Raw genomic sequence first — 27,991 nt, 5'->3', positions numbered from 1 at the left:
AGGTGTGCCGCGGCGCATTGTGTCAAAAAATGCAAATGATTTTGTATATTTTACAATACTTACTTAATGGCCAAATTTGCGTACATGGCTGGTAATATATTTGAGCACCTGAATGAAAAAAGTGCAAGGTCAGAATGAAAATATATTGATACGCTTCACTACCATAGATATTTTAAATAAATTCACTACCATTGAAAACAAGCAATGAATTCTGAGTCCGGCCCAAAAACTTATAACTTTGTTGCAAAAGAAATGTCATCATTACTTTCATACAATCAATACGACTGGATTCGAAACCCTTTTGCCAGAAATTCTACAGATGCACTTTCCCTATAATTATATTCGTGAGAAATTTTGGTGAATTAAGGAACGACGTGACGCTTAAAATGAATTTCGCCGATGTTCCAGTGGCTATTTTCTGGATTTCGGTTAATAAAGAATATCCTCGGATTTCCGACAAGGCTATCGCAGTTCAGCTCCCATTTATACGACATATACCTATGTGAGCAACGTTTTTCAACTCAAGCTATAATTAAAAATGATAAGCTGTCAGTGGCAGATCAACCAGATAAGTGAGATAAACACAAATTACAAATCTTCTGTAATGGTTAAAAAAAACTACGCTGATACTAATATTTTTAAATATGCGATTGGGGAGTGTTTGTAGTAATAAATACAACAAATATGTAAACATACAATGAATACCATTAATTTTACCTCGAACACCATTTAAAAAACACTACCTACTTTAGAGTATCACACTGTCTTTAACCTTAGCGATAGGTAGGGGGCCCACTTCAGCATGTGGGGTCCATGTTTTGATACTTATATAAATTGTTTTACCTGTGGTGTGCCGTGCAATTCTGGGAATACCTTTGGTGTGCCATGGGTGAGAAAAGGTTGCGGAGCACTGCTCTAAATGATACAAGCCAAGAAGTAAATATAATGATTACTCTGACAGACAAATCCTACTACTTACGGTTTACAGAGACTCCGGGTCAACACCAATTAAAGAGACCTACTATAAAGTACTAAAAAACAAGCCAAATTTTGACCTATGGGTTTGGAAACTGGAAAGGAAGATACTGAGAAGGGTTTTCGGAGCAGTAGACGAGGAAAATTGCACATGGCAAGGAAGGTACGAGTACAACGAGGAAGTGCACGAGTATACGATGATGCCCTTGTTGTAAATACAAGAAAGTTGTTGTAGCTTCTTACGCAGAGAACAGTTTGTGATTATTATATATTATATGGGTTACATGTAAGTTGCACGTATGCAGTTCATCGTGGGACACTTATTCGTGCGCCGCAGTACGTGAAACATGAGTTCGTATAACATTTTATCAAATGACGAGTTCTTCGTCGAACATTTCACCGTGGAATACATTTGTACGTATCTTACAAAATGCGGCGATAGTTTGCAAATAGTACTGTTGTACTGTACTGTACTAACCTAACCTAGTAAAGACATCTCATAAAATTGGCCACATCTTGTAGCATACGTGCAAATGTATTCCACGGTGAAATGTTCAACGAAGAACTCGTCATTTGATTAAATGTTACACGAACTCATGTTTCACGTACTGCGGCGCACGAATAAGTGTCCTGCGGTGAACTGTTTACGTACAAATTTCCGAATACGATGTATATGAAGGTGTCCCTCGAGAAGGAGTCTATATGAAATAACCAAAATTTTATAGGAGACAGGAAACACAATTAAATAAATAAATAACAAGAATTTCAGTGATGTATGGTTATATTTTAATCATTGACATTAATTGTCTTAAAAATCATAGGTAAGTATGTACTATAAATCACCGAAATTCTTATTGTTTATTATGTTTTTCTTTCTCATATTTTTGCATACAGACCCCTTTTCGAGGGACACCTTCATATATTATAATACATTGGTTTTTAACAGAGTATATTTATATACTTATAGTAATATGGATGGGCTTTTGTCGGAGAGTTTATTTTTCACTTTAATTAAAATCACAGACTCAAGAAAATTAAATAATATGAAGTATATTTGACTTCTCACACGAGATCTATAAGACATCGATATTGATTTTAAGTAGCAAAACTTTGGTGCGGAAAAAAGGTGGCGGTTTCAACAGCTTCATCCCGACTACCTACCTACTATCCTTCCAGCCACGCAGTCAAGCAATGGTACATATTTGACTATGCCACGATTTGTGGAATTCTTCGTTTCGTAGTGCATCTCGGTGAAGCATTCCTCGATCGTTTCATGTACCTATTTCAAAGTTACAACAGCTATACTATCAACAAACGAATTAGATATCATATTTTTCTTCGTAAATCTGTCGATTATAGGATTATTGGTTGGGGATTTAGGCATTTATTACGTTGATTGATATCAGTAGATAAACGTATTACTTAGACTGCAAATATTTCGTAACAATGAGGAATAAAAAAAAACAAGATAATCGTTTATTCAAAATATTTTTAATTGGTATAGCATTGTGCTATTTACATTCTTGTCTGAATTCTTGGTTTCAATCCGATCCAGAAACCATTCGTAGCAGCCAAGTTGAAATTATTTTTAGCCAACTCAATAGGAATTGATGTTTTTGTAATAACCGTAAAGTCAAATTTGGATAACATATGAAATATTACAGCCTTGGCTTCCATCAGCGCGAACCGGGAACCTGAAGCAAATCAAGGAAAAGTTTTAAAATATTTCGCGTTGTATTATTTCTATTTTGTATTGTAGTACCCAATGGTGGCTTATTTCATAGAAAAAAAACGCGAGGGCCTCCAGACCTGTCATTGTCACAAATGTCCACATTCCTTAAAACACCGCTGGTTGGGACTTTGTTTCGTGGAAATGCTCTACTCCTTAGTAGATGTTAACTAAGAAAATAAGTCGGTAGGTAGGTAGGTACCCAATAAATTTGCATACAATTTTAAACTAAAAATGAAAGTTGAAGGCATTATAAGCGGCACATAGAGCGGCGCTTTGCATAGGTACGTCACTGCTTGGCACATCACCCATTATTATAGTTTTTAATTATTTTTGTGCAGATGTACCTACATAAAAAGGATCGCCACCTCTGCTCCTATGTGTGAATAAAATTTAATTTTCATGGAATTGGAAATACAACGGGTACCTATCATACACAAGAGACTCAATTAATTTTCTATTGATGTTCTCCATATTAGTCAACTATTCATGTTTCTTCATCACTAGACACCGGACATCTGGAGTCCTTTTTTTTGGGACGGACTCGAATATTACAACATTTTTTAATTAAAAAATGCGTTAATAATTTATGGAACCTATGTTTTTCAGAAAAATAAGTTGTACGATGTAGTAGGTACAATGAAATATGAAATAAATGATATTGATAATATGTGCAAGAGACTTTATCGATACTTAATTATACAGAAACGCTGCTATTAGTAGGTAGATATACTATACTATTTAGAGAAATTAATGAAGCGCTTACGTATAGAGTGGAAAAATTAGTTGTTAATAGTAATATCTATAATATTTGATAATATTCCACTTTTTATATACATACCTATTATTGTAATCAAAGTTTAAAATTTCTACTAAACTACTTTTATTTTTACTATCAAATAACAAATCACACTTGCTCCCATAATGAGAAGGACCTGACAGCTAGTGTATTATTAAAATCGTACCAAATCTGAATGATTTCGTATATTATGTTGATACTACGAAAATATATAATATGAAAACATATTATTATATTATATGGATTTATGGATGGGTAAAATGGGGAATATCGGACCTATGTGGTTAATGAAACCCTTTAGAAAAAGTTTCGTACGAAAGATACTTCAAATCGTACTTTTGTGTTTCAAGCAAGTGGTTGGACATATTGAGATATTCAATTTTAATATATAGGTACTGATGTTGTAATGTTTTTTTTGACATTTTATAGGCCATTTTCAAAAACTTTATATTCATCATGCAAATATGTAAGTACATGCGTTTTCTGTTAATTGCTACTCCCTAATACTATAAATTATATATCATAGTATTATTTCAATGAAATATATAAACCCGATATAATTATTTATTTCGGAAGTTATCAAAATGATACAATCATAATTAGTCGACATTGATACATTGTGTATATATAGTACCTAATACCATTGATAATAAATTATTTTATCAAGAAAATATTAGATATAAATAGGTATAACACAGTTGCAGTGCCTACCATTTGCCTTAACAAGTTGACCTTGGTTCTAATAGTTCATTGATTTATCCAATCTGGGAGTTCACACATGAAACTATAATTTGATGTTATAGTAATATGGTAGAAAAAACAAAAAAAACTTAACCTGCGCGTTTGTTAACTGATCTACGTATTTTCTTAAAATCCGAGATCACTTCAGTTTTGACGATTATGGATTATAGCTTAAAATTGTTTATTTGTTTTTATTTAGTGAGTAGGTATATTTCGTGATATTTCACATTAGCTGGTTCCATTGTTTACGGGAAATGACGATTTAACGGGCTTACCTATTGAATGTATTAATAGTATGTAATATATTCATTACGGGTTTTTCACAAACACTTCAGATAATCAAAATTTGTTTTTTACTTGATCCTTTACTAATAGGTAAGAAGGTTTTAACAATCTTTTATTATGTCAATGTGCATTTACGATCGGTGAGTGCGCATAGTGCACGAAGAAGCCAGAAGGCCATAAGCCAGAAGGCATAAGCCGGGTCGTAAATAATGACTAATAGAATACCTAGTACAAAACATAAATCAATTAGAATTTATTGATTAATATTTTTGCCACTCGTACCCGTTAGATATAGGGACCATTATACCACTTTCCTCTAGAAGGTGTATAAGGTACTTTTAAACACTTTGTACATTTTGCATTTTTGTTTATTGTTATTAAATCTTAGTTGATATTATTCTTAGATAAAAATAACAACAATGGATGAAATATAATATTCCTAAATATTATAATATGTCACATATATAATATTGTGTAAGTATATAATATATAATTATCAAGCCTCGATAGCGAAGGCTGCGTGACTAGCAAATGCACTTACGACCTATGTAAATCTGCCGCTTTGTAATTTTATTCTTGTAAATCCACGGTATTATAGATGGTTGCACTATTATATCTAAAATGTAAACATCAATTTATATGCAATATTGGTATATACTACAGCTGATGATGATACATACTATCGTATGGAAAATAATTCATTTGTAAGTTGTGGGTTTCTTGTACGTATCATGCGACAAAAGCAATAAAATCGTCTTCAAGTTTTTGTCATTGGTCGGGAACCTTTTTTGATACATACACCTACGGCAGGTGAATTTTAAACACAGCAAATTTTTCACAGTTTTGAAGTTACGCTATTTCTTAATGTATATAAACCAGTCATTTAATAAATAAGGACAAATATCACCAACAAGTTAGTTCAAGTAAACAATCGACTCCCACGTCCTCTATACTTAATTGACTTTTTATGCAATAATATGTACCTACCTATATTTTGTACTGTTATTCAATTGAAAATGTCCATTAGGATAAAATCGGTTGAATATCAACATTATGGAATAAATGTGGAAAAAGTACGAAAGTACATATTATAAAGTGTTTTAATGAAATATGGATCTAGGTACCAGTCGTTTTATGTGATGAATAGTTCTTTACACTTTATAATATGTAAGTATTCAAATCAAATACATAATATAATCATATATCAGATAATTTCTTTTTAATAACAACATTTAAATATAATGCTAATTATGTCGAATGGCCACCTAATCGGCGCGCCTTTAGCGTACAATGTATTAAATGGGACGGCGGGACTTTTTTTTAATGTTACACACCTACAAACTTACCTGTAGAATGGCCAAAAATGGAACTACGAATTACCATAGGACGCCATTTTGAAAATTTCATTCGAATGTCAGATTTTGTCCAGTTACTAGTCTTGATTGGGTAGTTTTCGACAATGGCTCCATTTTTTTTGTAGTACTTATTCCACTTTTAATCAATAAATTAGGACCGGTTTCATCCGCCTCAGAGGGACATTTTCAACTGAATCTTCCCTTGTTCGGTTGAAAATGTCCCTCTGATGCGAACGAAACCGGTCCTAATTTATTGATTAAAAGTGGAATAAGTACTACAAAAAAATGCGTTTTATTAAATTAAACAACAATAAATATTAACGTAATACAATGACTAAGTGAAAATCTGAAGCAATATTATATTGCAAAACCTTTAGAAGAATGCAATTACGGCTTACGCAATACATAATATTATAATAGTAGGTTCAAACGAATATTTTCAGGGATGTCTCGCATCTACAGATGTACGCCACTGGTATTTTGAAGATGAAATTTCTTACGATCGATTTGATGAAATTCTTCAATGTCAATAGTTTATAATCAAATAGACCAGTTTGGGCAGAGCATCCTCAAAATACTTAAATATCTAAAGAAATAAACAAGTAGGTATGTGACTTTTTTATCGATATGTAGGTACGGTATTGTTGCTTGGTAATACTAATAGGTATCAATATGATACATTTAGAACATAAAACGGGTCAGCGGACAAAATCTTCCAATATTTGTATTTATATTAGTGGTAGGTACGCAAAAGCTATTCGATATTTAATTATGAAAAAACATATTCTACACGCATTTTATAAAAATGGTTTACCATTACTTACCTGCAATAAAACAAACCATCAATTTTGTAATGCGATCTTTTTAATTGCATTTTGCGAATTTGAATTCGTTTGTCGTAGCCGCAAGTCGCGTTATAATATTGGCAAGACGATTATCTTAATTACAATAATTACCATCGCACCTGAGCTGCCAGAAAAAACAACTGACTAATTGTAGAAATCCATACTAAGAATCATTTGGGCAAAAGTCTCCTTAGGATATTGGATTCGTCCACCATTTTAAGAGCCCGATGAACAGGAACAAGGTCATTCATAGTTCATTCAGAGAATGATCTCAGAGTCGAAAGGACGTCATTTTAATTCAGTCTAACCTCAAAAACCTCTAACCATCGGGGATTTATTTTAAGAAACGCAATAATTATTAATTACAATTCTCGGGCGAATGAATATCATTATTATTATTATAATTCCCTTCAAACATAACATGTATGCGACGTAACCTGAAGCCAGCCGAACGAATACAGGGCTGTCAAAATAATATCAATCTAATTTTACGTTTTAAAAAGTTACAAATTTAAAGTTAAAAATGGCTTACTGAACAGATGGAATAATTACATAATTCCAAGCGTCAAACGGCATACAACATTTATCTAAAATAATTATGAAAAGACTGGCTGATTATGTTATGTTATTTTTGTATTGTTTTTATTTTTTTGCTTATCAAAATATTTCACATATTATCTGATGATGTGTATTTTGGATATATCGTAATATGTATCTCTCATTAAAATTGATATTAAGTTGATATAGCATAGGAAAATCTGTAAATCATTAAAATGTTAATTTTGTTATAGTTTTTAATTAAACCTGTACAATTACATATTAGATTTAAACACTGTTGTACTATGTAACTTTTATAATATCAGATATCCTTACGTGAGATGGGCAAGATAAAAAATAAAACTGTAGGATGTCTGCAAAAGATTAAACAAAACCCAGCTCATTAGATAACCGAATGGTAAGCAACTGTATCTATGTATTATATTTTTCCGCCAAATTGCACACAATTAAAAACACATCATAAAAATAAGTAATTAGTCTTCGACAGCCCTGGTCGGTAACTTTGCTATCTTCTCAGCGACGCTAGCTTTGAATAAAAAAATGTGTGGGTGTCTCTACGTTAATAATATTTTTTTATATAAATTATTTCTTGCAGTGGCTTTACTTACCAACAATAATTATTGTACCTACCTATTTTTATAAAAGTAAAATTGCGTTACTTGTTTGTAAAAGTGTCAGACTAAATTAATTAAACTAATCGGGTAAGTAATAAAAAGTCATTAATTGAGTTAGCAGTAGTAACCAAGTAAATGGTAGAATTCCATTTTAAAATAAATGAAAATATAATTAATTATATTTTCATTTCTTTTAATAAAAAGTCACTTTCTTTTTATAATAAACAGACATCACTATATTACACTTTTTTTTTAAATATGCATTAGAATTAAACAATGTGTACCTATTTTTTTAATAATTATGTAATAGGTCTTACACATTCAAAATAAATATTATTCAATAATAATGTTTTTTGGATAGCACATGAAATAAAAATGTAGGTAGATATGTATTTCAACATCCTTCGTATGTTTAGCTCTCGGACAATTTCTGGTTAAAACGTTATTAATATATTATTAAGTTTATATCGTGGCTATCCATCATATTGGTTACAATATTTCCCACCAAACAGATGATTAAACAAATTGAATTTAGTAACATTTACGTATATTAGAAGATATCATTTTTTGGTCACCCCATATTTTATTCACGTTGACAGTGTTATGAGAGATCATTATTTACTTTAGAGTTTAGACCAAAGCATTGTCGGCGACCTTTGAATATTACCAGTAGAGCAACAATTCCGGACCACATGAAAAAAACCATATTTTCAATTCTCAAGGGCAATTCTGTAGAGCGTCCCCTTAATGTGTTTTTTTATGGGTTGACGGTTAAAAACTTGAAAGATCCGGCCTTTATTCATCACACATCTACCCAGTGTAAAAAATAAAACCGCTGACATACAGAATGCATGAATATTAATCCTTGTGTAATATAAACAGCTCTACTGACCTATACAGTTCCTAGGACCCAGACTAAATGGCATGTAAGTGAAAGGCTGAATGCATCCTTTGTTATCATCAGAGAATCTCTCAGGATCAAACTTCTCTGGGTCGGGGAAATACTTTTCGTCATGATGGATTCCCCAAATTGGTATCCAAATGCCATCACCTACTGAAATCTATAAGCAGTCAAAATCAAGAATATTCATGAATTTTTTTATTCAAAAAATTATCGTGTTCTGATAATTGAAAAAGTCAATTATAACTTAGGTATAAGTATCTACCTACACTAAGTATTTAGTGTTCTAATAACTTTTGTGATAGGTTTTTTACGTATATATATAATATATAATCTAATATATTATTTACATTAACAAAGTTATCTTTGTAACCTAGCATAATAATTGAGGATGCTGAGGATTGAACAAATACATGTGAATCGGTTACCAAATGGAGTTTAGCGCGCGCAAGGAAAACAAAATTAATGGTAATTGACTTACCCTCGTGTCCGGAAACTGGTACGCATGCAGTTCGCCGTATCACACTTTAGCGTGAAATGTTGTATCGGAAATATATATCAAATCCTGTCCAACCTGTTTGGGTCGTATAGTACTGACATAAAATCCATGTCTAAATAAAACACGGTTATTGTCGATTTACAATTTTTACACAGATTAGGTTAGGTTTTCATTCTTGAATTCATGAATTTTGCCAAAATCAGCTATGAAAATTGAATTAATGTTCATACCAAATCTAATAGAGTTAGAGACCGTGTACTATACGGTCTCCAATTTTATTAGATTCTATCCAATCCAGCATATCGGCTATTCTCAAAATTTGTTTGCTACTGGCTTCCTGTATAGTGTAAACCGACAAGAACTGTGTTTTATTTAGACATGAATTATATTATTAGGCACTATACGACCCACAAAGGTTGGGCTGTCTTTAATATACGGCCATATATTTTCGATACAACATTTCACAGTGAAGTGTGATACGGCTAACTGCATACGTACAAGTTTCTGGACACGATTAATTTTATATTCTCGAAGCGCAAGCTTAGATCCAATAATTGTTGTTTATCGCATTAATTTCAAATAAATCATATTAAATCAGTCTATCTATGTCATTCTTCATTCTGTGTATTTATTTATCTGTATTTTAAGCAATTATGTTACGGGCTATCGCTAGTTGAAAATGTTACCTTGTATTCTTTCTGATCTTTGGAATCGCTTGGCGGAGGAAGTGTATATGACTTAATGCATTTTCGGTCTATGACAGGAACTGGTGGCCATAGCCTCAAGGTTTCTGAAATAAAATTACATAACATGATCCATAGATACGCAATTCATTTATTTTAATTTATTTTGTTTTAATAAAAATTGAAATTTACCACACACAACCATGTCCATATACTTCATGTTTTGTAAATCATTGTAGTTGACTTTCCCGTTGTTTTTAGCAGCTATTTCGTCAATCTCCTCCTGCAGCTTCTCTTGGATTTCGGGGTGAATGGCGAGCTCATGCGCCAAGAAGCATAGTAAAGTGGAAGATGTTTCGAAACCTGCTATGAAAAATAATATTGCCTGGCTCACAATATCGTCATCTGTCCACTCTGGAAAAAGAAATTGATATGATGAAATGTTAAGTAATTATTATTATGTTGATAATCATTACTCGGCGTGTCCGGAAACTTGTACGTATTCAGGTCGCCGTATCACACGTCACCTTGGCATGTTGTATCGGAAATATATAGCCGTATATTAAAGATCGTCATACAATACGATTCATGTCTAAATAAAACACTATTCCTGTCGGTTTACACTTTACTGGGTCCAGTAGCAAATAACGTTTGAGAATAGCGGATATACTGGATTATTTATTAGGTTAGGTTTTCATTATTTAATTCATAACTTTTGCCAAAATCAGCTATGAAAATTGTATTAATGTTCATATTGAACCTAATAAAATTGGAGACCGTATAGTAAGCATACAGTCATCTCTTTCTGATAAGAAAGCTCACGGCGAACTGTGCTACGGTGAAATATTTTACGTACAATTTACATGTAACCATTACTCGACAGGCATACATCGTCGGTGTTTTGTAAAAGGGGCGAATCCAACCATTTTGGCGAAATCGAGATTTTAATGAAAATACAATAATATGTACCCCACTAGCTTTGTTGTGTAAAAAACGACGATTTTGTATCTCCGCAGGAAAGTACTTAAAATGATAATCGACTAAAATTAAATTAATTAAAATTACGAAATAAAAAGCAAATGTGACAATAAGCCTTTTAAAATATTATATAATAATACCTATTATAATGACAGTATTCTTTCTAAGCTTTATTATAAACTTGTTAAATATTAATATTCATCTACATGTAATAAACAAATAAATCTCAAAAGTTAAAAATCCTCGTCCTGTAAAGTAGCATTTTGGTTAATTCGCCCTTTTTACAAAACACCGGCGAAATGTTAATAGGTACCTGGGGGGTATACCTATATTACGGAAGGTTGCATTATGCAAAAAAATCTAGCTATCCGAATGGGAATGGCTGGAGCAACATTCAACTCTGGGACAAATCAAATGCCGCCTGTTCGCCACTTGCGTTTTGACGGCTTTACGGTAGCGACACATGGCAAATATCGAAGGCTCAGAACAATTTGTATACTGATCGAGCTTTGAAAACAGATGGTTATGGTGGATACTGGGTGTGCGGTGGTGTATCTTTAGAAGTAACGAGGTGATATGAGAGCAAACCAAGCAGCCTCTCATTCAATGATGTAATATTACATCATTGCTCTCATCACGTTGAGATTGAAGAGGCGTCATTGGACCTGATGCCTGAAAATAACTTTACTTCAATCTGACCTGTCTGTTATTCAAGCTGTTTGTCCTGGAAGGCCACTAAATACTATTACAGAGTACGGGACGCTGGCTTGACTTGGAATCATCCACATAGACTGACGAGCCACTTGGAAGTAGCGCGTAGTATCCATATGCTCCAACTAATGGGCGGACATGGTCAAAGAAGCTAATTATCTTATTTTGGTTGTGTATATTATATACTCTTTTCTCGTATAAACACTATTAGTTTAAAGTGAAATAAATTCAGCCAAACCACATTGCTGTGCGTATCGTATCGATCTTAGTCTTGGGAAACTGTTCCCTTAGAAACTCAACTTATATCGCGCGCTCACAATAACGTTGGGTTGCTGCGGCTTTATGTAATTTGTATTCCGAACTGATATACTGCTCCAACTGGTTTCCATTTTGCATGGAGGTCGAAAGTTGTTTATGTTTGCGATCGCGATTAAGTTGGTTTGGTATTTGTGCTGTTGAATTAGATTGAATTGTTAAGTATATCATGTTACTAACAGAATAACTCACGTGTTTTGACAGTTTGCTTTCCGACTGAAGATTCTTCTACAGTAGCGAAGCCTGCTTCTTTGGCGTCAGTTGAATTAGCATCAGCTTCATTGTCGTGCTTGAGAGACCCTTTCTTGGCTTCCATCAGAAGTTGGATCATATCAGGCCTCGACACCTTGCCATCTTCTCTCGCCTTCATGCTGTCCGCTACCAAATTTCGAAAGAAGTCACCCAGGGTATCGCCGAACACCTTCACGCCAAAAAACTGTAAATTAAGGTAAGTACTTATTATTAGGGACAGGATTTATATCCTAGTACATGTTTTGTTAGGGTGTATGCACAGCTATGGTAGTTGCACAAAAATCCATTTTGAAAGACGCAGAATCCAAAAATAAAATTGTATTCTGCATATAAATGCATAATATTTCAGACGTTTGAGCATATTTGAGACATTAGTGCATATTTCATAAATAAATGCATATTTTAGGGCTTTTGCATTTATAATCTTAGTATTTTTAAATTATTTTATCGAAATATAACTAAATTAGGTAGGTAGATAGTTTAGTTTAGATGCACTGATATTTTTTCATTATGAACTACTATATTGTTTATTATAAAATGTATTGTATAAGTTTTATGCTGTCAAAACGGAAACTGAAAACTTTGCATGTTGCAATAACTTTTCATTATTATATTTTAAATTTTTGTAATCAATATGTAACTGTTTGTTTCCTTATAAAAAAAAACGCAAATATAATAAGAGCTGAAACCAACAAAAGTTAAATAATATTAAAACAAATTAAAAAACAAAGTCCCTCATATATACTATACTTATATACTAGACTTGTCGCGACGAATAATTAACATATTTCGAAAAAGAAAACATTCGTTGCAAATATTTCCAAATGGATCAAACATTGATAGTACATCCAACAAATTGAATTTCAGAGAGATTTTTCTGTACCCGGACTTATAATATTAGTAAAAATTAGCAGTTTTAAAATATTATGATCTATACCTACATATTTGTAAAGGTCAACATAATACATGTAGGTGGGTACTTTAGGTTGCTATAAAGTAGTATTATAAAAAGATTTTAATAGTTATGTTTACTGATAGGTACTTCTTTTTTTCTATAATATTATGTTTTGATGAATACCAGTTGGTTGGGTCATTTATATTCACATTCCATTCTTCGTCCCCTCTTACTAAAATTCACTTATTTAGTATTGTTATAAGACCAGACGATAAGCAATAATTATAGGTCAAATAAGACCGCAATTGCAAAAAAAATTCAGTTACATCCACATAGCGGACGCGAGCTGGCTTCTGATAGCTTACCGTCGTTAGTGATTCAATTGAAAATACAGACTGATTCAGAAGTAGTTATTTAGCTTGATATAGTGTGACCGTCAGATACTTCTGAATAGTGAATACCTACCAAGCTGTGATACCGGTTCTCATCATTCATATCACCAATTATCATCATTCATCAACCCCATATTATATCATCCATAAACTGTGTACCGTCAAGTGCCGCGCATCGGGTGACCTAAAACAAACAATACCGCGCGAGTGACAGTGCAACCAGACCACGGAGCCATCATAAATCATCATAAAGGTCAGTGTCTGGCATTCTGTTAAATCGCCCCCACCCCTAAACTCGGAATCCATATCATCCTTCAAATTATACAGTCCATTTGCGAAAAGCGCCACCACCAGTATTCAATAAGAAATGCCGAAATACCGGTATTGATATTACATTCATTCGGAATTGCAATCCCTACTTCCGACCCTGCATCGTATGTAGGTAAATAAAATATATTAATTATTTACTGACCTTACAAAATGCGGGAGACAACGCAAATAAGATGAATTTGAGACCCCTTAATCCGCTAAAGTCAGATGCATCCTTTCCCATGAGGTAAAACAGATTGCTTCTCTCGGAATGCGAATCTACTTTGATCCCAAAAGCGGTGGAGGCAATCACATCATTTGTGTATCTCGTAAAGGCGTCTTTCATTTCCACTTCCGCATATCCACGTCCTGAAATATAATATCACGGTTTTTTTAAATCATTATTGACTACACTATAATTATTCATTACTTAGATACACACTGTAATTTTATTGATCGAATAGGTACCTACTAGGGAATCCAATCCCGAGCCAAAATTCTGATCCCGGGATTTCGGGATTACAATTTGACAATCCAGGGATTGGCATTTTTTTCCATTGTTAATATAAAAATTTTATATTTACAAAAATAACATTGATAAAATCGGTCAAAAATAAATCTAGTATAATTTATACTATTTAAGACATTTATTGTTAATATTGTATACGTTCAATCTTGGAAATACATAAGTTTAATGGAGTAAATAATATTGTAATATAAATAATAATGTGAATTTAATATGAGATTGCTGTTTCTGATAGTAAAGACTTAATGAATGGGTTAACGAGATTTAAAATAGTAAAACAAATCATGATGTACTTATGGCCTTTCTGCTTCATAAATCTAATTAGTCAGCCAAATTTGAAACTGCCGTAAAACGTATGAGATCATGGTGGAATTATTTTGTTAATAGTGCGAAGCATTGTTCTTTTCCAATCTTTCTCATTTTTATTAAGTTATGTGAAAAAATAAAATGAATCGGTAACTTACACATGGGTATAAATCAAATTTAATTCAAACTCAGTTTATATTTTCTAATGTAGTTATTTGTTATTACAAGTATTTTTTCTGTTATATTTTCGTTTTTATTTTATTTTCCATAAAAATTGACAAAAAATTCAATCCCGAAAGTTTCGGGATCATGTTTATCAATCCCGGGATTCATAAGTAAAGAAAATAGCTCAGGATCCCGGGATTGGAATCCCTAGTACCTACTAATCAGTGGCGAAGGGGGGGGTAGGCTGTTAAGATCCGACATTCTATTTTTGCACTTTTTTTTTCGATACCTAAGCGAAAGGAAAGGTACCTATTGACTCCGTTCTTGGTAGAATAATTAAATTGACTTGCAATTTTATTTTCACAAAATCTAGCGTTTTTCCCGACATATTGCTTGTTTCCGGACCGCGTCTGACATGTTTCTATCAACGACAGTTGGCAACACTGCTCCTTTCCCATCAATTAAGACTGATTGCTTCTTTCAGAATGGGAATCTACTTATATTCCAAAAGCGGTGGAGGTGATTACATCACTATTTGTATATCTCATGAAGGCATCTTTCATTTATACATCAATATATCCACGTCCCGAAATATACCTCAGTTATTTTATATCACAATCACAATGAGAATTTGATCTAGCCGCAAGATTTTAACCCATATAATTAATTAGAGACAAGGCATTCTATAATGTTTGAGGCTTTCATGGTTGTTTTTTATCGTAGTAGATTTTTGGGTTTCCACCGTGTGTCCATGCATATCATCTCTTGATAATGGCCTCTGCAACGAGCCCGAAACGTCGAGTAAAGAAGGAAGAAGGACGCACGGTGGAAACCCAAAAATCTACTACGACAAGGCATTCTGTTTACCATTACCAATCATTATTACAATACATTTTGATATTATACATGACACATCACAAATTTGTTTCAAAAGTTAAAAAAGTCGCTTGCGGCGCTTCTGTACTTCATGATCATTAATTAACATTTTAAAGTATATGATTGTGTGGTCTAATTTTTGATTATTGTGTGTCGACACTTAACAACTCCATGACTAAAGTAGATTTATTAAAAATAGAAAAAACCGGTAATACACTGATACGAGTAGGTACCTACTCTTAATTTTACTTGAAACATAATTTGAAAAACGTTAATGTAGTACGTCACACTTCCTTTAACCTTATCGATAAGTAGGGAGCACGCCAACGATCCTAGCCTAAGGGCCCGCTTCAGGAAATGGGGGCCATGGATTTGGATATATACATTTATAATCATTCTTATATTAAAAAGTAGCAACGTCTCACTTTTATTTTCAGGATTTCTCATTTCATTCAAATAGAAGTCAGTCATTTGTTCACCGCAATCAGCAACAAACTGAAACATGTTCCTCATCTTGGAGCTGGTGAATGCAGGACTCAACGTCGATCTCATGTCACGCCATTTTTGACCTAAATATAAAAACTAATTAACAGAAAGAAAATAAAGGTACCAATTAATTAATTAACATTGATTTAAAAAAATCAATAAACATGTATATTATAATTATTATTATTCCATTTAAAGAATCAATTAACTTAAAATTAACTCAGAATCATGTACCTACAGTAGGCGCTCAGTAATCCGGCAACCATATTTTTTCACCTATGCCGGATTGTCGGAAATGCAGGATTATTGGATTTCTATAAGAAATTATTTATAATCTGTCAAGGTCGGCAACCGAATTACCGAGCAAACGGCTTTCCGCGTAAAACCTGCCAGATTATAGGGCAGCAGAACTGAGTTACAAAATGCCGGACTATTGGACGTGTCGGATTGGTGACGCCGGATTACTGAGCGCCTACCGTATCTAGTATCAGTGGCGGTGGGTTTATTTCATGGGTGCCACATCTAGGACATTAGGAAATTTTCTGCTGTAACCCAAAAAATGCATATGAAATCAATATTGCATTATACCTAGTAATATATATTTTATAATATTTAAGTTATAAAGGGAATTTTGACTTGTTTTCAATACCGTTATCCCAAAACAGGTATCGAAATATTTCGGTTTTAAAAAAAAGTTTATTACAGTGTTAATACAAAACCCTTCACTCTGTGGAGGTCCATATGATCTTATTAGGATCGGACATGGTCAAAATATATATTATATATATATATTAACGACGTTCCGATTTGCGAAGCCTATCTTTCATTGTACGTAATTTACCCAAATGCTGTCGCCACCCGTGGTTAGTAATAATAATTGTCAAGCGTATTTTAAGATTTATTTGAAATCACGGTTAAATTCTGTTTGGTTTTTATTTTTCCCCTTCTTATTTTTCCCTGCTCGAAATGGACCAGAGCGCACCGGAACGTCGTTCCAGTTCATGAAATCCCCAAAACTATCGCCCCGTCTAGCTAAATACGGCCATATGTATAACAAAAAAATCTAACAAACTTATATTTTTAAAATACATATAAAATTAAATAACACTCGTATTCTTGTTTGTCCTGTACAGATTTTTCTTGTTTGTCCAAGATTTTTAACTAACTTCCCGACTAGCTAGACATTTGTAACTTTCAGAATATATCAGAACACGACGAGAATTATTTTTTTTAAATACTTTTGGCCATTTTTAAGCAGAATTGAATTCATTTTCAGATTCCATTTTGAATGGAAAGTTATTATTGTCGGTTGCTAAGGGGGTCCTAGCAACTAAATTATTAATATATACGTGCGTTACTATGGAAATCAATATGAAATGTCAAAATGACATTTCAGTATTCTATATTTATTAATACATAGAATTGTCAAGTTTATATGATTCAACAGAAAATTTAAAAACGTGGTATACGTATAAAAAGTTCTTTTTATCTTGTTATTATTTTTATTCATTAACTCAAATATGATGGAGCGGGAATAAGATATGTTTTATTCGTGATGTATACGTACCGCTAAGTGAGAAGAGATTGCTTCCAAAGAGTGGGTCTACCGCCTCGTCAACGGATCCAAAATGATCAACGAAATGATCGAAATCTTTCACCGCCACTTGCTTGATCAATTCCATATCGTTGATCATCACAACACGTTGGTATAACTGGTTTATACCCACGTATCTGTCAAATTATTACACTCATATTAACTACTTTCATATCTCAAAAGAAAGAGCGGAGCACCAAGGAAACGGGACTCCAGATAAATAATTGTGCCAAGAATAATTATTAATAATAATATATCACTAGCAAGTTGGGTTTCTTTAAACTCATCTCTTATACCCCGTTTACACGTGCAAGGATTTACTGCTAATTGTACGTATTATCGCGGCCATAACAATAAAACTAGTACAGTAAAAACAAAACAATGATTGGGATGGTCGATGGTGTGGGTGCGGATATTTAGCCCTACTAGTGGTACTAATTATTATTACCTGGCAGGCGATGTACCCGAAGCGCTGACAACGGTATACGCATTCGTACGCATACAATCCACGAGCCGAATCATTATTTTGTTTTTACTGTAAATAACTATAAAAGCCGCTACATATAATAAATGATTTAAATAAAAGGTGATGAAGAAAACCGTGAGTAAAGTGAATCTGAAAAGAGCATTATACCACGTTTACACGTGCATGGATTTACTGCTGACAGTACGTATTATTGCGGCCGTAACAAGAAAGTGTACGCGTAAACATGTATTATCTTGCAGTTGCAAGATTGCATGCATGAATCAAAAAAGTTCGGAAGCTTCTGAATTTCCATGCGACAGTTGTGAATTTTGCGATCTACGCCTGTGCAGTAGAACGATAGTAGCGAACCTGCCGGCAAGAAAAACGAACTACGAACGAATTTTGAGGTTAACCGATTTTCATTACCTATCAAATAGTAGGTACGATAAAATGACAACATCGCGTCTCGCTCACTCTTGAAGAATGAGATCGGAGAGACAGTCAGGACTTTTATGTATAAGCAGATATTGCCACGATAGTTTAAAATACACACTAATGCTGCCAGTAAATCCATGCACGTGTACAGGCGCTATTATTGTCTACTCTACTTTGAGAAAGTCAACGAAATCAAATATCTAGAATCATGCATAATTTCTCAAAAGGACATCTGTTAATAATTGCATTGACAAGAGAATGTACTGTGGTTGACGGGCAGTGACGTCCCTAGGCAAAATTCCGTCCCTAGGCAGCGCCAAAATGCCGCCCCATTTTTTTACAGTATTTTGTTTCATCCTTTCATCACTCCATTATCTAAGAAATGTGTTGAATGGATGAATTAGGTACTAACAAAATATATACCACTAAATCTAATTTAAAATATTGTGAGTCCAGGGTTTCAAATACATATATTTAAAAATATACTTGACAACTTTCATCTCTCTCGCCTCATCTCACCACACTCGCGAGTGACTGGCAAAAAGATTTGGATATGTACCTACCTATAATTCAAAATGTAATTCGCAAATCTGCACGTGTCATTGCTGGTCATAAAGGATGTGACGTCCAAGGACAGCGGAAGTAAACTAGACATCGCGAAACCGACATTAAAATTACAGTCCTGTTAAACCTTTTAAGTATGTTAATTAATACTTTTTGTTTCCAACCAGTGAGCTGATTTTTTTTAAATGGAAAGATATTTCCGTTATTACTAAGTTTATGTACTTATCTATTTCTACAGAGGTAGGTATACCTAATGATTCTCCCAGATTTGCCGCCCTTCGAGTAACTGCCGCCCCCAAGCGACGCTCAATCTGCCTACCCCCACGGGACGTCACTGTTGACGGGTAATCTTGATTTTTGTCAACTTAATACAGATCGGAGTGATGAAACTTAGGGATTGTACAGATGGCGCGATTTGACTCGCGCGTAAAATGCGTGCGCATTCCAGGGTACATATTGTGATCTCATTGACCTCACCGCGGCGAGACACGGGTCATCTGGACAAGCTCTTAGATATCTGTCAATTCATTAGATGCTTCATAATCATTAGCGTGTTTCAAAAAACTGCTGGATGAAGAAGGCCACGGATTATCGTCCAGCGGCAAAATTCGAGACCTTTTTTTGCCATTTTTTTTTTCACTGACGAATATTATAGAATACCATTACGGTTCTGTTGAAATAAAAATTGTTGCTTTTCTTACCTAAAGATAAGAATTCCGGATAAGGATTCCGATTCAAAGTGTGGTGCTTTTTTACCCCAAGAAATTTCAATTTCCATTTAAGCCAAGGTCGGTAGCTTTCTTTTTCCGTTTCTAATAGCCTTTATTATTTTTCGAGAATTAAGAATTCTCGATATTTGGAAAATCTATTAGTTTAGATTCGTCGCAATTAGATAAGCTACCCATAGCATAGTGATCAGTGCACATGTGCGCGATTCCCTAGAGACGCAGGTTTGAATCCTGCTGGATGTCGTACTTTTTTCAAAAAAGATTTTTTCTATTGGTTATAATATATTTTTCAGAAGTGTTTTGTATGTTTAATAAAAAGAATGTTACATTCTTAAATCTTGTGAATTATTCGTTGAATAAAAAAGTAGTTAATTAATTTATCGTAGTTTGACAAACCTTTGATCAGGAAACGCTGAATACGTCTTTTGGACGAAGTCTTTAAAGTTCTCCGTCTGCAGTAGCATCGGAAGCATGTGGCCAAGGTACGGCAAGGAGGGCAGTGTCTTCACTCCATTGCGAACAAAATGGCCGGTGATGTAGTTACCATACGCTAAAAAGACTCCGATGATCACCGCAGTAATCAGACCAATTGTGATGAGATCCATTTTCTATTGACTGAGGGAAAGGTTCATTACTTTATTTTGTGAAGATTCATCATAATCGAAACTTAAATAAAATAAAATAAATATTTTTTGGAAAGATTAAAAAAAATACACACGTTTTATTGTCACCAAATATACCCCCCCCCCCCAAAGAATGCCTCAAATCACACATCAGAATTCTATATCAAATCATAAATGACCAGCCCTGCAAATGTTCGCAACCTCTGTAAATACTAAATAATATTATAAAATAAATAACATCTCGAAAGCGATTTTTACGAGGGGCGAATATCATGTACAGAGGGTAGCTACAACAGGCTAGTCGCAGTCCAAGGCCGCTCCGACCGTCGCACATCAAAACTCGCCACATGCGTCTTACGACGAATTCGTCGATGTGACGTCATCGTAAACCAAGAAACAAACGTTATCAAATGGAGCTTCGCAGATTGACCGATGCAACTGCGACGCTCCTGCATGCGACGAATTGCGTTTGCTAGAGCCTGCATGTCGATATCGAAAAATGTCGACTCCGCGCATGCGCACAGCCGCACAATCGGCCATTTCTGTCTCTGTCTCTGTCTCTGTCTCTGTCTACACTGTCATTGCTCGCTCATCGCTGGTCCCCGCGTTTGACGTTTGTTCATACAATCAACACAATAAAAATGGCAGACGAGAGACTTCTCCTTAAATGTCTCCGGTACCAATAAATAATAATCGCTGTTTCCGCGTCTGATGACATATTTGCGCAATGGCATCGTCTAGCTAGAGTATATTTTGACGTTTCGGGAGATTACGCGCGAATGCGAGGAATGTCGATGTCGCTAGGCAGATGTGCGAGGTTGTAACATGCAACATTCGCGGCGGTCTCGGAAGTTTTGATTTATGGCCGTCAGGCACACAAGGCGAGTTGTGATGTGCGAGCCGGCTAACGGGACATTTCGAAAACCGCAAAAAACTGAAGATTCTGGAATCTATCTGACATACTCATCTGAATTCCTACGCACCTCCCTCCCACCCTTCACAAGAAGGAATAATTAGAGATATTTTTTTAAGTAGTACCGAAATGACCACCATACCCCGCGATAAACGAGAACCAGCCCTTCGCCCGAGATACGGCGTGATTGACGCCTAGAATATCACAATGTAGACCGCGCGGGTTTTATTATCATAAAAATCAGTGCGTCCCTATCGTTGTCGTATTAATATTAATTCATTATAACCACCCTTAAATTAATTAACCATCAAATGAACAGTGCAGTGTGATCAGGTAATATACCAAAAGTTAATCCGCCCATAAGTGACATGTGACAAGTGTTATCCTGAGCCTCGCCACTCGAATCAAATGTAATAAAATCAATGTTTGTATAATTGAAGAAAATAAACCCAGCTCTGCGCGGAGCGCCATCAAATTAAATTACTGTGTTATCAATATTATAATTTCTGTCAATATTATGTGATACCAAAATCCACACATGTCTCTCTCGTCACCAAAGTATCAGGACTTCACTCGTCATACCGCAGCGAGTCCATCATGGTATTAATATATATATATTATTATATATAAGAGGGCGTAGCGGGATGAAACATATTATCCACTCGCTTTTTCATAAAGTTCTCAGGGGGGGCTCCAAAACTGAGATATGTGTATATACTGAGGCGTGTCGTAGAATGCCAAGAGGAGAGCTGGGGTTAACTCGTTGAGAAGGCTATTCAACAGTCAAATCATCCGGGGAACGATCCTCAATGAAGATATTGTGACAAAGATAAATTATTAATGAATCTTAATAATATGTATTTTTTCGTTGCTGGGGGGGGGTCCAGACTGGAAAACCCTTCCCTTGTACGCCTGTGTACAATATAGTGAAACACGTGTCTTATTACACAATTCTTTACTGGATAGATTATTTTAATAAAATCATTATTAATTATCACCAGTAGGTAGGTAAATACAGAATCTCTTAAAAACATTTCATATTTATTTAATTTTAATCTCTATCTGCAGATTTGTGGATTAGTTTTATCATATTATTCTACATAGGTATTATGGTATGATGAATTACAGATTACAGTTAAAATCCATAGATAACGTGGCAAAGTTGAACTGATTTACAGTAATTACCTAAATATTTTTTTCACATACCAATCTTAAAAGTTAGGTTAAGATACGAATTGAAAAATATAATTCAGATAATATCTATAATATTAATGCAAAATTTGGATGGTCGTTTTTGGGGATTTTGGATAGGGGCGGCCGAAAACAAGAAGTATGTATATTTGCGCCGCAAGTGATTTTTTTACAGTACCTACATTAAAAATTATCATTAATTCTTGATGTACGACATTATTTTAATTGAAAATATTTTCTCAAATTCAAGGAAGCTCTACTTTTGCCCTTTAACCAGGACTGCGCCCGGTGTGTCTGCTCTGCTCGCCCACCCCTTGCTACGTCACTGCCCACGAGGCGTCACTGAATATGGCAATAAAATAAGTTCGCTCTAGATATTTATTTAATTTAAGTCTCAACATTCACAATGACACTATTTATACAGAAATTAGGTAATTCTTTCAATCTAACAGGGCTATAGCCTGAAGGCCCGGGCTCTAGAGGGAGGGGGGGGCGTAGCGTGTTGATCTGATATGTAAGATAAACACACATCACAAATTTACTCCAATGGGAAAAAAATCGCCTGTGATGGTATTTTATTTGAAAAGTATACTATTCAAAATTTCTAGTTGTGTGATCAATTTTTTATTATTGTGTGTCGATATTCGACAACTCCATAATTCAAGTGGATTTATTCAACATTACAAAAAAAATCGCTAAAAGTACACCTAATACACTTAACCTGAAACAACATTTAGAAAATGATTTTGTAGAGCGTTCCACTGTCTTTAACTCTGGTGATGAGTAGGGGGCCCCGCCAAAGATCCTGGCATGGGGGCCCGCTTCAATGATGACTACCATTATTTTTTTATTTACTAATGTTTATCACTAATTTCATCACTGTTGACAACTTACTCTAAAAATAATATTCAATATAATATAACTCACAATAAAATGTCCAGAATAATAAATTATTATTCCACTTTATTATTATTGAAATGATAATTACTATTAGGACTCTCGGGTTATACTGATAATATGTATGTGAGTTTCTGATTATTTATAAATTGTTTCATTATCTCATCGGAATCAAAGGTTACTAATTATTGAACGATATCAAAGATTATATTATTATGTGTCCAGTCAGTGATACAAAAAATGGGTGGGTACTTTTTAAAAGTCGCCATTGAGCGAAACACATGTCATAAAATCATTTTATATTACATACATGTCTTGAGCAATACATTGTTTTATAAAATATGTACTCATTTATATAGGTAAAATATATTATCGTAGGGGGCTCAAAATCGGTCAATGCGTTGGGCCTCTACGTCACTAAACGCGCCACTGAAAACAAATCGTCACTGTTCTGGCAGAAGACACTAATTAGAAAAAATGACATATTGAGTTAGTTATACCAAAATGTTCCTTATTTCAAACTTTACCGTCTGGAAACCTTCTTAATAAATAAACAGTCTTTATTTTAAAGTCATCCTTTTTACGATTACTTAATAAACTCACATGATAGACCATTTCAAACATTTTAACAACTTCAAAGTCAAATTACTCAAAACTAGTATTGTCCAGTTAGTGTGTTCTGCCAGAACAGAGACGAAATACAAAACTCAGAACAACCCGACTTTGTGGAGTAAAATTGGCATGCTACTGGACTACAGAATGTTTATCTTCCAATAGAATTACCTGTGTGCTTTGACCTATGTACCTATATACTATATTATTATATTGTGTAGTAGACATGACTTGTGTAGAAACCTAAAAAATGGTCACATCCATAGAGCGCTTAAACTGAAAATTCGCTCGATAATTTTCCGAAATTATTACCATTTTTATTTAATTTGATGTATGTATATTTCATAAAAATAAGTGTGTTAGAATTTTTGTTATATGGCCTACTTAACTCAGATAGTCAAACTAACAATGCTATGAATTGACAATCTTGGGAATTTCATGAGCAAGAGCTGCGCTCCGGTGCGCTCCGGTCATTTCAAGCTTTGCTTTCATAATAATATAATCTTTAATTTAATAATGGAGACTGATATCTTTTCGGAAACGTGGAAGATTTCAAAGATTACTTCAATTCATGAGTGGTATCTCGCACCGCAAGCAAAAAATATATAAGACAAATGGTACGGGAAGATGGGGTAATTGCTAACTCAATATAAATCTAAACGACGCCATATCTCCATTTTCCCACCTCTCACGTCAAGATTTGAAAAACTGCACGGACCAGGTTAACCCATCCCAGTAATTTGTTATTATTTTAGGACGCCATCAAAAAAATAATTAGACGCAAATGGCACCGCAAGATGAAAAAGTTTCAAAACCACTGACTTATAGTTACTCGTTATTTTTTTCAAGAAAATATTTATTGGTTTATATAACTTTTTTGTACTATTAGAGCAAATTTAAAATTTGTGTTTATCTCACTTATCTGGTTGACCTGCCACGCCGGCCTCCCCTGAGCCTAGGTCCCCAGGTTAGAGCCCTGTCAGCTCCCCCCTTGTAGGGGCCATGTACCAAAATTTTATTACCAATTATGTACCATAATTTAGTTTATGTTTTTTTTATTTTTTTGATAATTAAATTTAAATAATGAAATATACAAACAACATAACACACGACGAAGAACTAAATGTACATATTTCTACCTATGAATTTGTGTTATCAATATAATAACTAATTAATGTGATACTGATAACTGAGCTTCTTTCAATGAACGTAAAAGTTTGATATATTTTGACTTGATATTTGAAAGAGCAACCCGAAGTCCTTGGTCAAGACCCTTCTAAAGATCTACCATCGTAAGTTGGCAGCCGGTCGAATTTGAAACTAAAATTGTTTATCGAGGATAAATTTGTTATAAATGCCATTTAATTTTACAACATGTTTCTCGAATTATGGATTGCATAATATTTGTACAGAAATCTACTACCAATAATAAATTATAAATTACTATTTTTTTTGTTAGTTATGGTAAAATTCTCAATGTCATACTAGCGCCCTCGCTGAAACGCCAATTTATGATGGTAGATCTATAGCAAGACTGCTTATTATTTTTAATTATAGCTTGAGTTGAAAAACTTTGCTCACCTATATAATATGTCGTAGTAAACGGGAGCTGAACTGCGATAGCCTTGTCGGAAATACGAGGATATTCTTTATTAACTGAAATCCAGAAATTATTGGCTATTAAGTAACTATTGTATAATATACAAAATTATTTGTGTTTTTTTTTGGGAGCAATGCACCGCGACACACATAGCATCGTCTCACGGCACACCAGTGTGCCCAGTGACGTCCCGTGGGGGCAGGCAGATTGAGCGTCGCTTGGGGGTGGCAGTTACCCGAAGGACGGCAAATCGAGGAGAATCATTAGGAATACTTAGAAATACCTACCTAAACTTAGTTATAATGGAAATATCTTTCCTTAAAAAAATCAGCTCACTGGTTGGAAAAAAAGTGTATTCATAATTACCAAAAAGGTTTAATAGGACTGTAATTTTTTTGTCGGTTTCGCGATGTCTAGTTTACTTCCATTATCCTTGGACGTCACGTCTTTGCGCACATGCGCAAATTTGCGAATTACATTTGAATTATAGGTATGTACCTACATACTTGCATACCTTAATTTAAAAAAATTCCAAATATTTTTGCCAGTCACTCGCGAGCTTTGGAAGTTGTTACGTGTATTTTAAAATGTATCTGAAACCGTGGACTCACAATATTTTTTGTCTATTGAAGTAGAGATGGTATTTAAATTAGATTTAGTGGTATAGGTCTTGTAAGAATGTATCCATACAACACATTTCTTAGATTTTGGTGTCATGAAAGGATGATAAAAAATACGATAGGTATAAAAAATGGGGCGGCATTTTGTCTTGGGACGTCACTGAGTGTGCCGCGGCACACCGGTGGCGGAGCACTGAGCTATGTAACCCTATTATTAAGGATATTCATATTTTATATTCATTTCAAATATCCTGTGATACTCTTGAGTCTTGACTTTGTATTCCTTTATTTGATACTGTGCTCTTTCGAGTCAAATAAAATTATTACAAGCTAATCTTCAAAAGCCTTTGATTGATCTACCTACCACGCCTGTTGCTGAGATAACCACATAACAAGTGGACAACGGGTTGAAACTCTCCCACAAAGAAAACTGTTAATAATTATGAGAAATATAAATGAAACACAATTCAAAACAAAGTAATTTATTAATTAAAAATTTAAATACCACGGGACCTATTACACTATTAAAATGTATAAAAATATATTTAAGAATTTATTCTTTGCAGTCACATATATTTTATATAGTTTGACCGTGCCAATATACCTAATATAAATATATCAAAGTTATACTAAGGTGCATACTTAAATAATTGTAATTTATTAAAATACTAGCATATTATTTTATTTACTGATCAGTGACAGTGTCCGTCAAAGCAAGTGCTTCCCAAGTTTTTTTTTTGGTGGAACCCTTCAAATATTTTTTGTGTATTCCTACGTGTATGACACCCCACATTAATGTCTTAAGGGGTAAATTATTACAAAATATAATTTTAGTGCCTATGCAGAACCATTCATAAAAGACTAACTAACTCGCGTGTTTTTCTTGCTTCTACTAAGGCGTCAAAATAAATTACTACATTATGTTGCTCTCACTCAAACTGAGTTGCCGATTTCGACATCGTAAGTTAGTCCGTCTATCTTCTGGTTCTACATTACGCTTTAAAATTGTTTGTGAATTATCTACAACATTTTATTATTTATGCATGGTTATCTAAAACGGATACACGCGAGGGAAATGTTTACAGTTCAGCGGGTCTATTCTAATCACAAGGCGGCTATCGGCGGCTATCGACGGTAGTTTATCATATTATGTATTGAGGACGTTAATTGTTACAATATGTTAACCGTCTAAATTATCCTAAAGTACTATGTTTTAATAGCCCCTCTCTTGGCTGTGTTAACTTTTAAAATGAGATAGACAGTTTAGAGTAGTTTAGACGGCTAACTTATTGTAACAACATAATTTAATAAAATAAACTACAGTCGATACCCGCAGACCCACAGTTAAAGATGGATTATTACATAAAAAACTTAGTTTTGGCTTATTGCACTAAAACAAAGATTTTTTTTAAATAAGTACTTGAGTAATTCAAAAAAGTACAAGTTTAAAATTTGCTACCAATAAACGTATAAAATGAAAGGACTTGCAGCCAATTTAATTCATAATTAATCTTAGTAACCTTTACCAACATAAGTTTCATGCAGTGGCGACC

At 34.0% G+C, this 27,991-nt stretch overlaps 2 protein-coding genes across 3 annotated transcripts in view; both read right to left on the bottom strand.

The window, feature by feature from the left end:
- Positions 1 to 2,446: 2,446 nt before the first annotated feature.
- On the bottom strand, positions 2,447 to 25,993 carry LOC147065252 (cytochrome P450 9e2-like). Of its 2 annotated transcripts, none has more exons than XM_085956370.1 (10): positions 25,800 to 25,993; positions 20,379 to 20,597; positions 17,763 to 17,926; positions 16,135 to 16,278; positions 14,000 to 14,205; positions 12,181 to 12,424; positions 10,177 to 10,398; positions 9,988 to 10,091; positions 8,794 to 8,962; positions 2,447 to 2,669 (listed from the first exon to the last, which is right to left on the bottom strand). In XM_085956370.1, exons 2-10 carry the CDS (start codon positions 20,585 to 20,587, stop codon positions 2,491 to 2,493), a joined length of 1,641 nt encoding a protein of 546 aa, XP_085812496.1. In that variant the 5' UTR covers positions 20,588 to 20,597; positions 25,800 to 25,993; the 3' UTR covers positions 2,447 to 2,490. The 2 variants fall into 2 exon arrangements, with proteins under 2 accessions (XP_085812496.1, XP_085812495.1); XM_085956369.1 differs by lacking the exon at positions 25,800 to 25,993 and adding an exon at positions 23,637 to 23,723.
- Positions 25,994 to 26,906: 913 nt separating this feature from the next.
- Positions 26,907 to 27,991, bottom strand: part of LOC147065251 (cytochrome P450 9e2-like) — a 37,000-nt gene continuing 35,915 nt past the window's right edge. Inside the window, exon 11 of the mRNA XM_085956368.1 lies at positions 26,907 to 27,755. The gene's annotated coding sequence lies outside the window, so the exon portion shown is untranslated. The remainder of the gene's footprint in view (positions 27,756 to 27,991) is intronic.

This window comes from Rhyacophila brunnea, unplaced genomic scaffold (genome assembly GCF_057557595.1).
Source record: "Rhyacophila brunnea isolate RB1 unplaced genomic scaffold, BYU_Rbru_1.0 scaffold_6, whole genome shotgun sequence".
NCBI classification, from domain to species: domain Eukaryota; kingdom Metazoa; phylum Arthropoda; class Insecta; order Trichoptera; family Rhyacophilidae; genus Rhyacophila; species Rhyacophila brunnea.
Note: the sequence above shows the minus strand (reverse complement) of the source record. Positions and strands in the feature narration are given on the sequence as shown.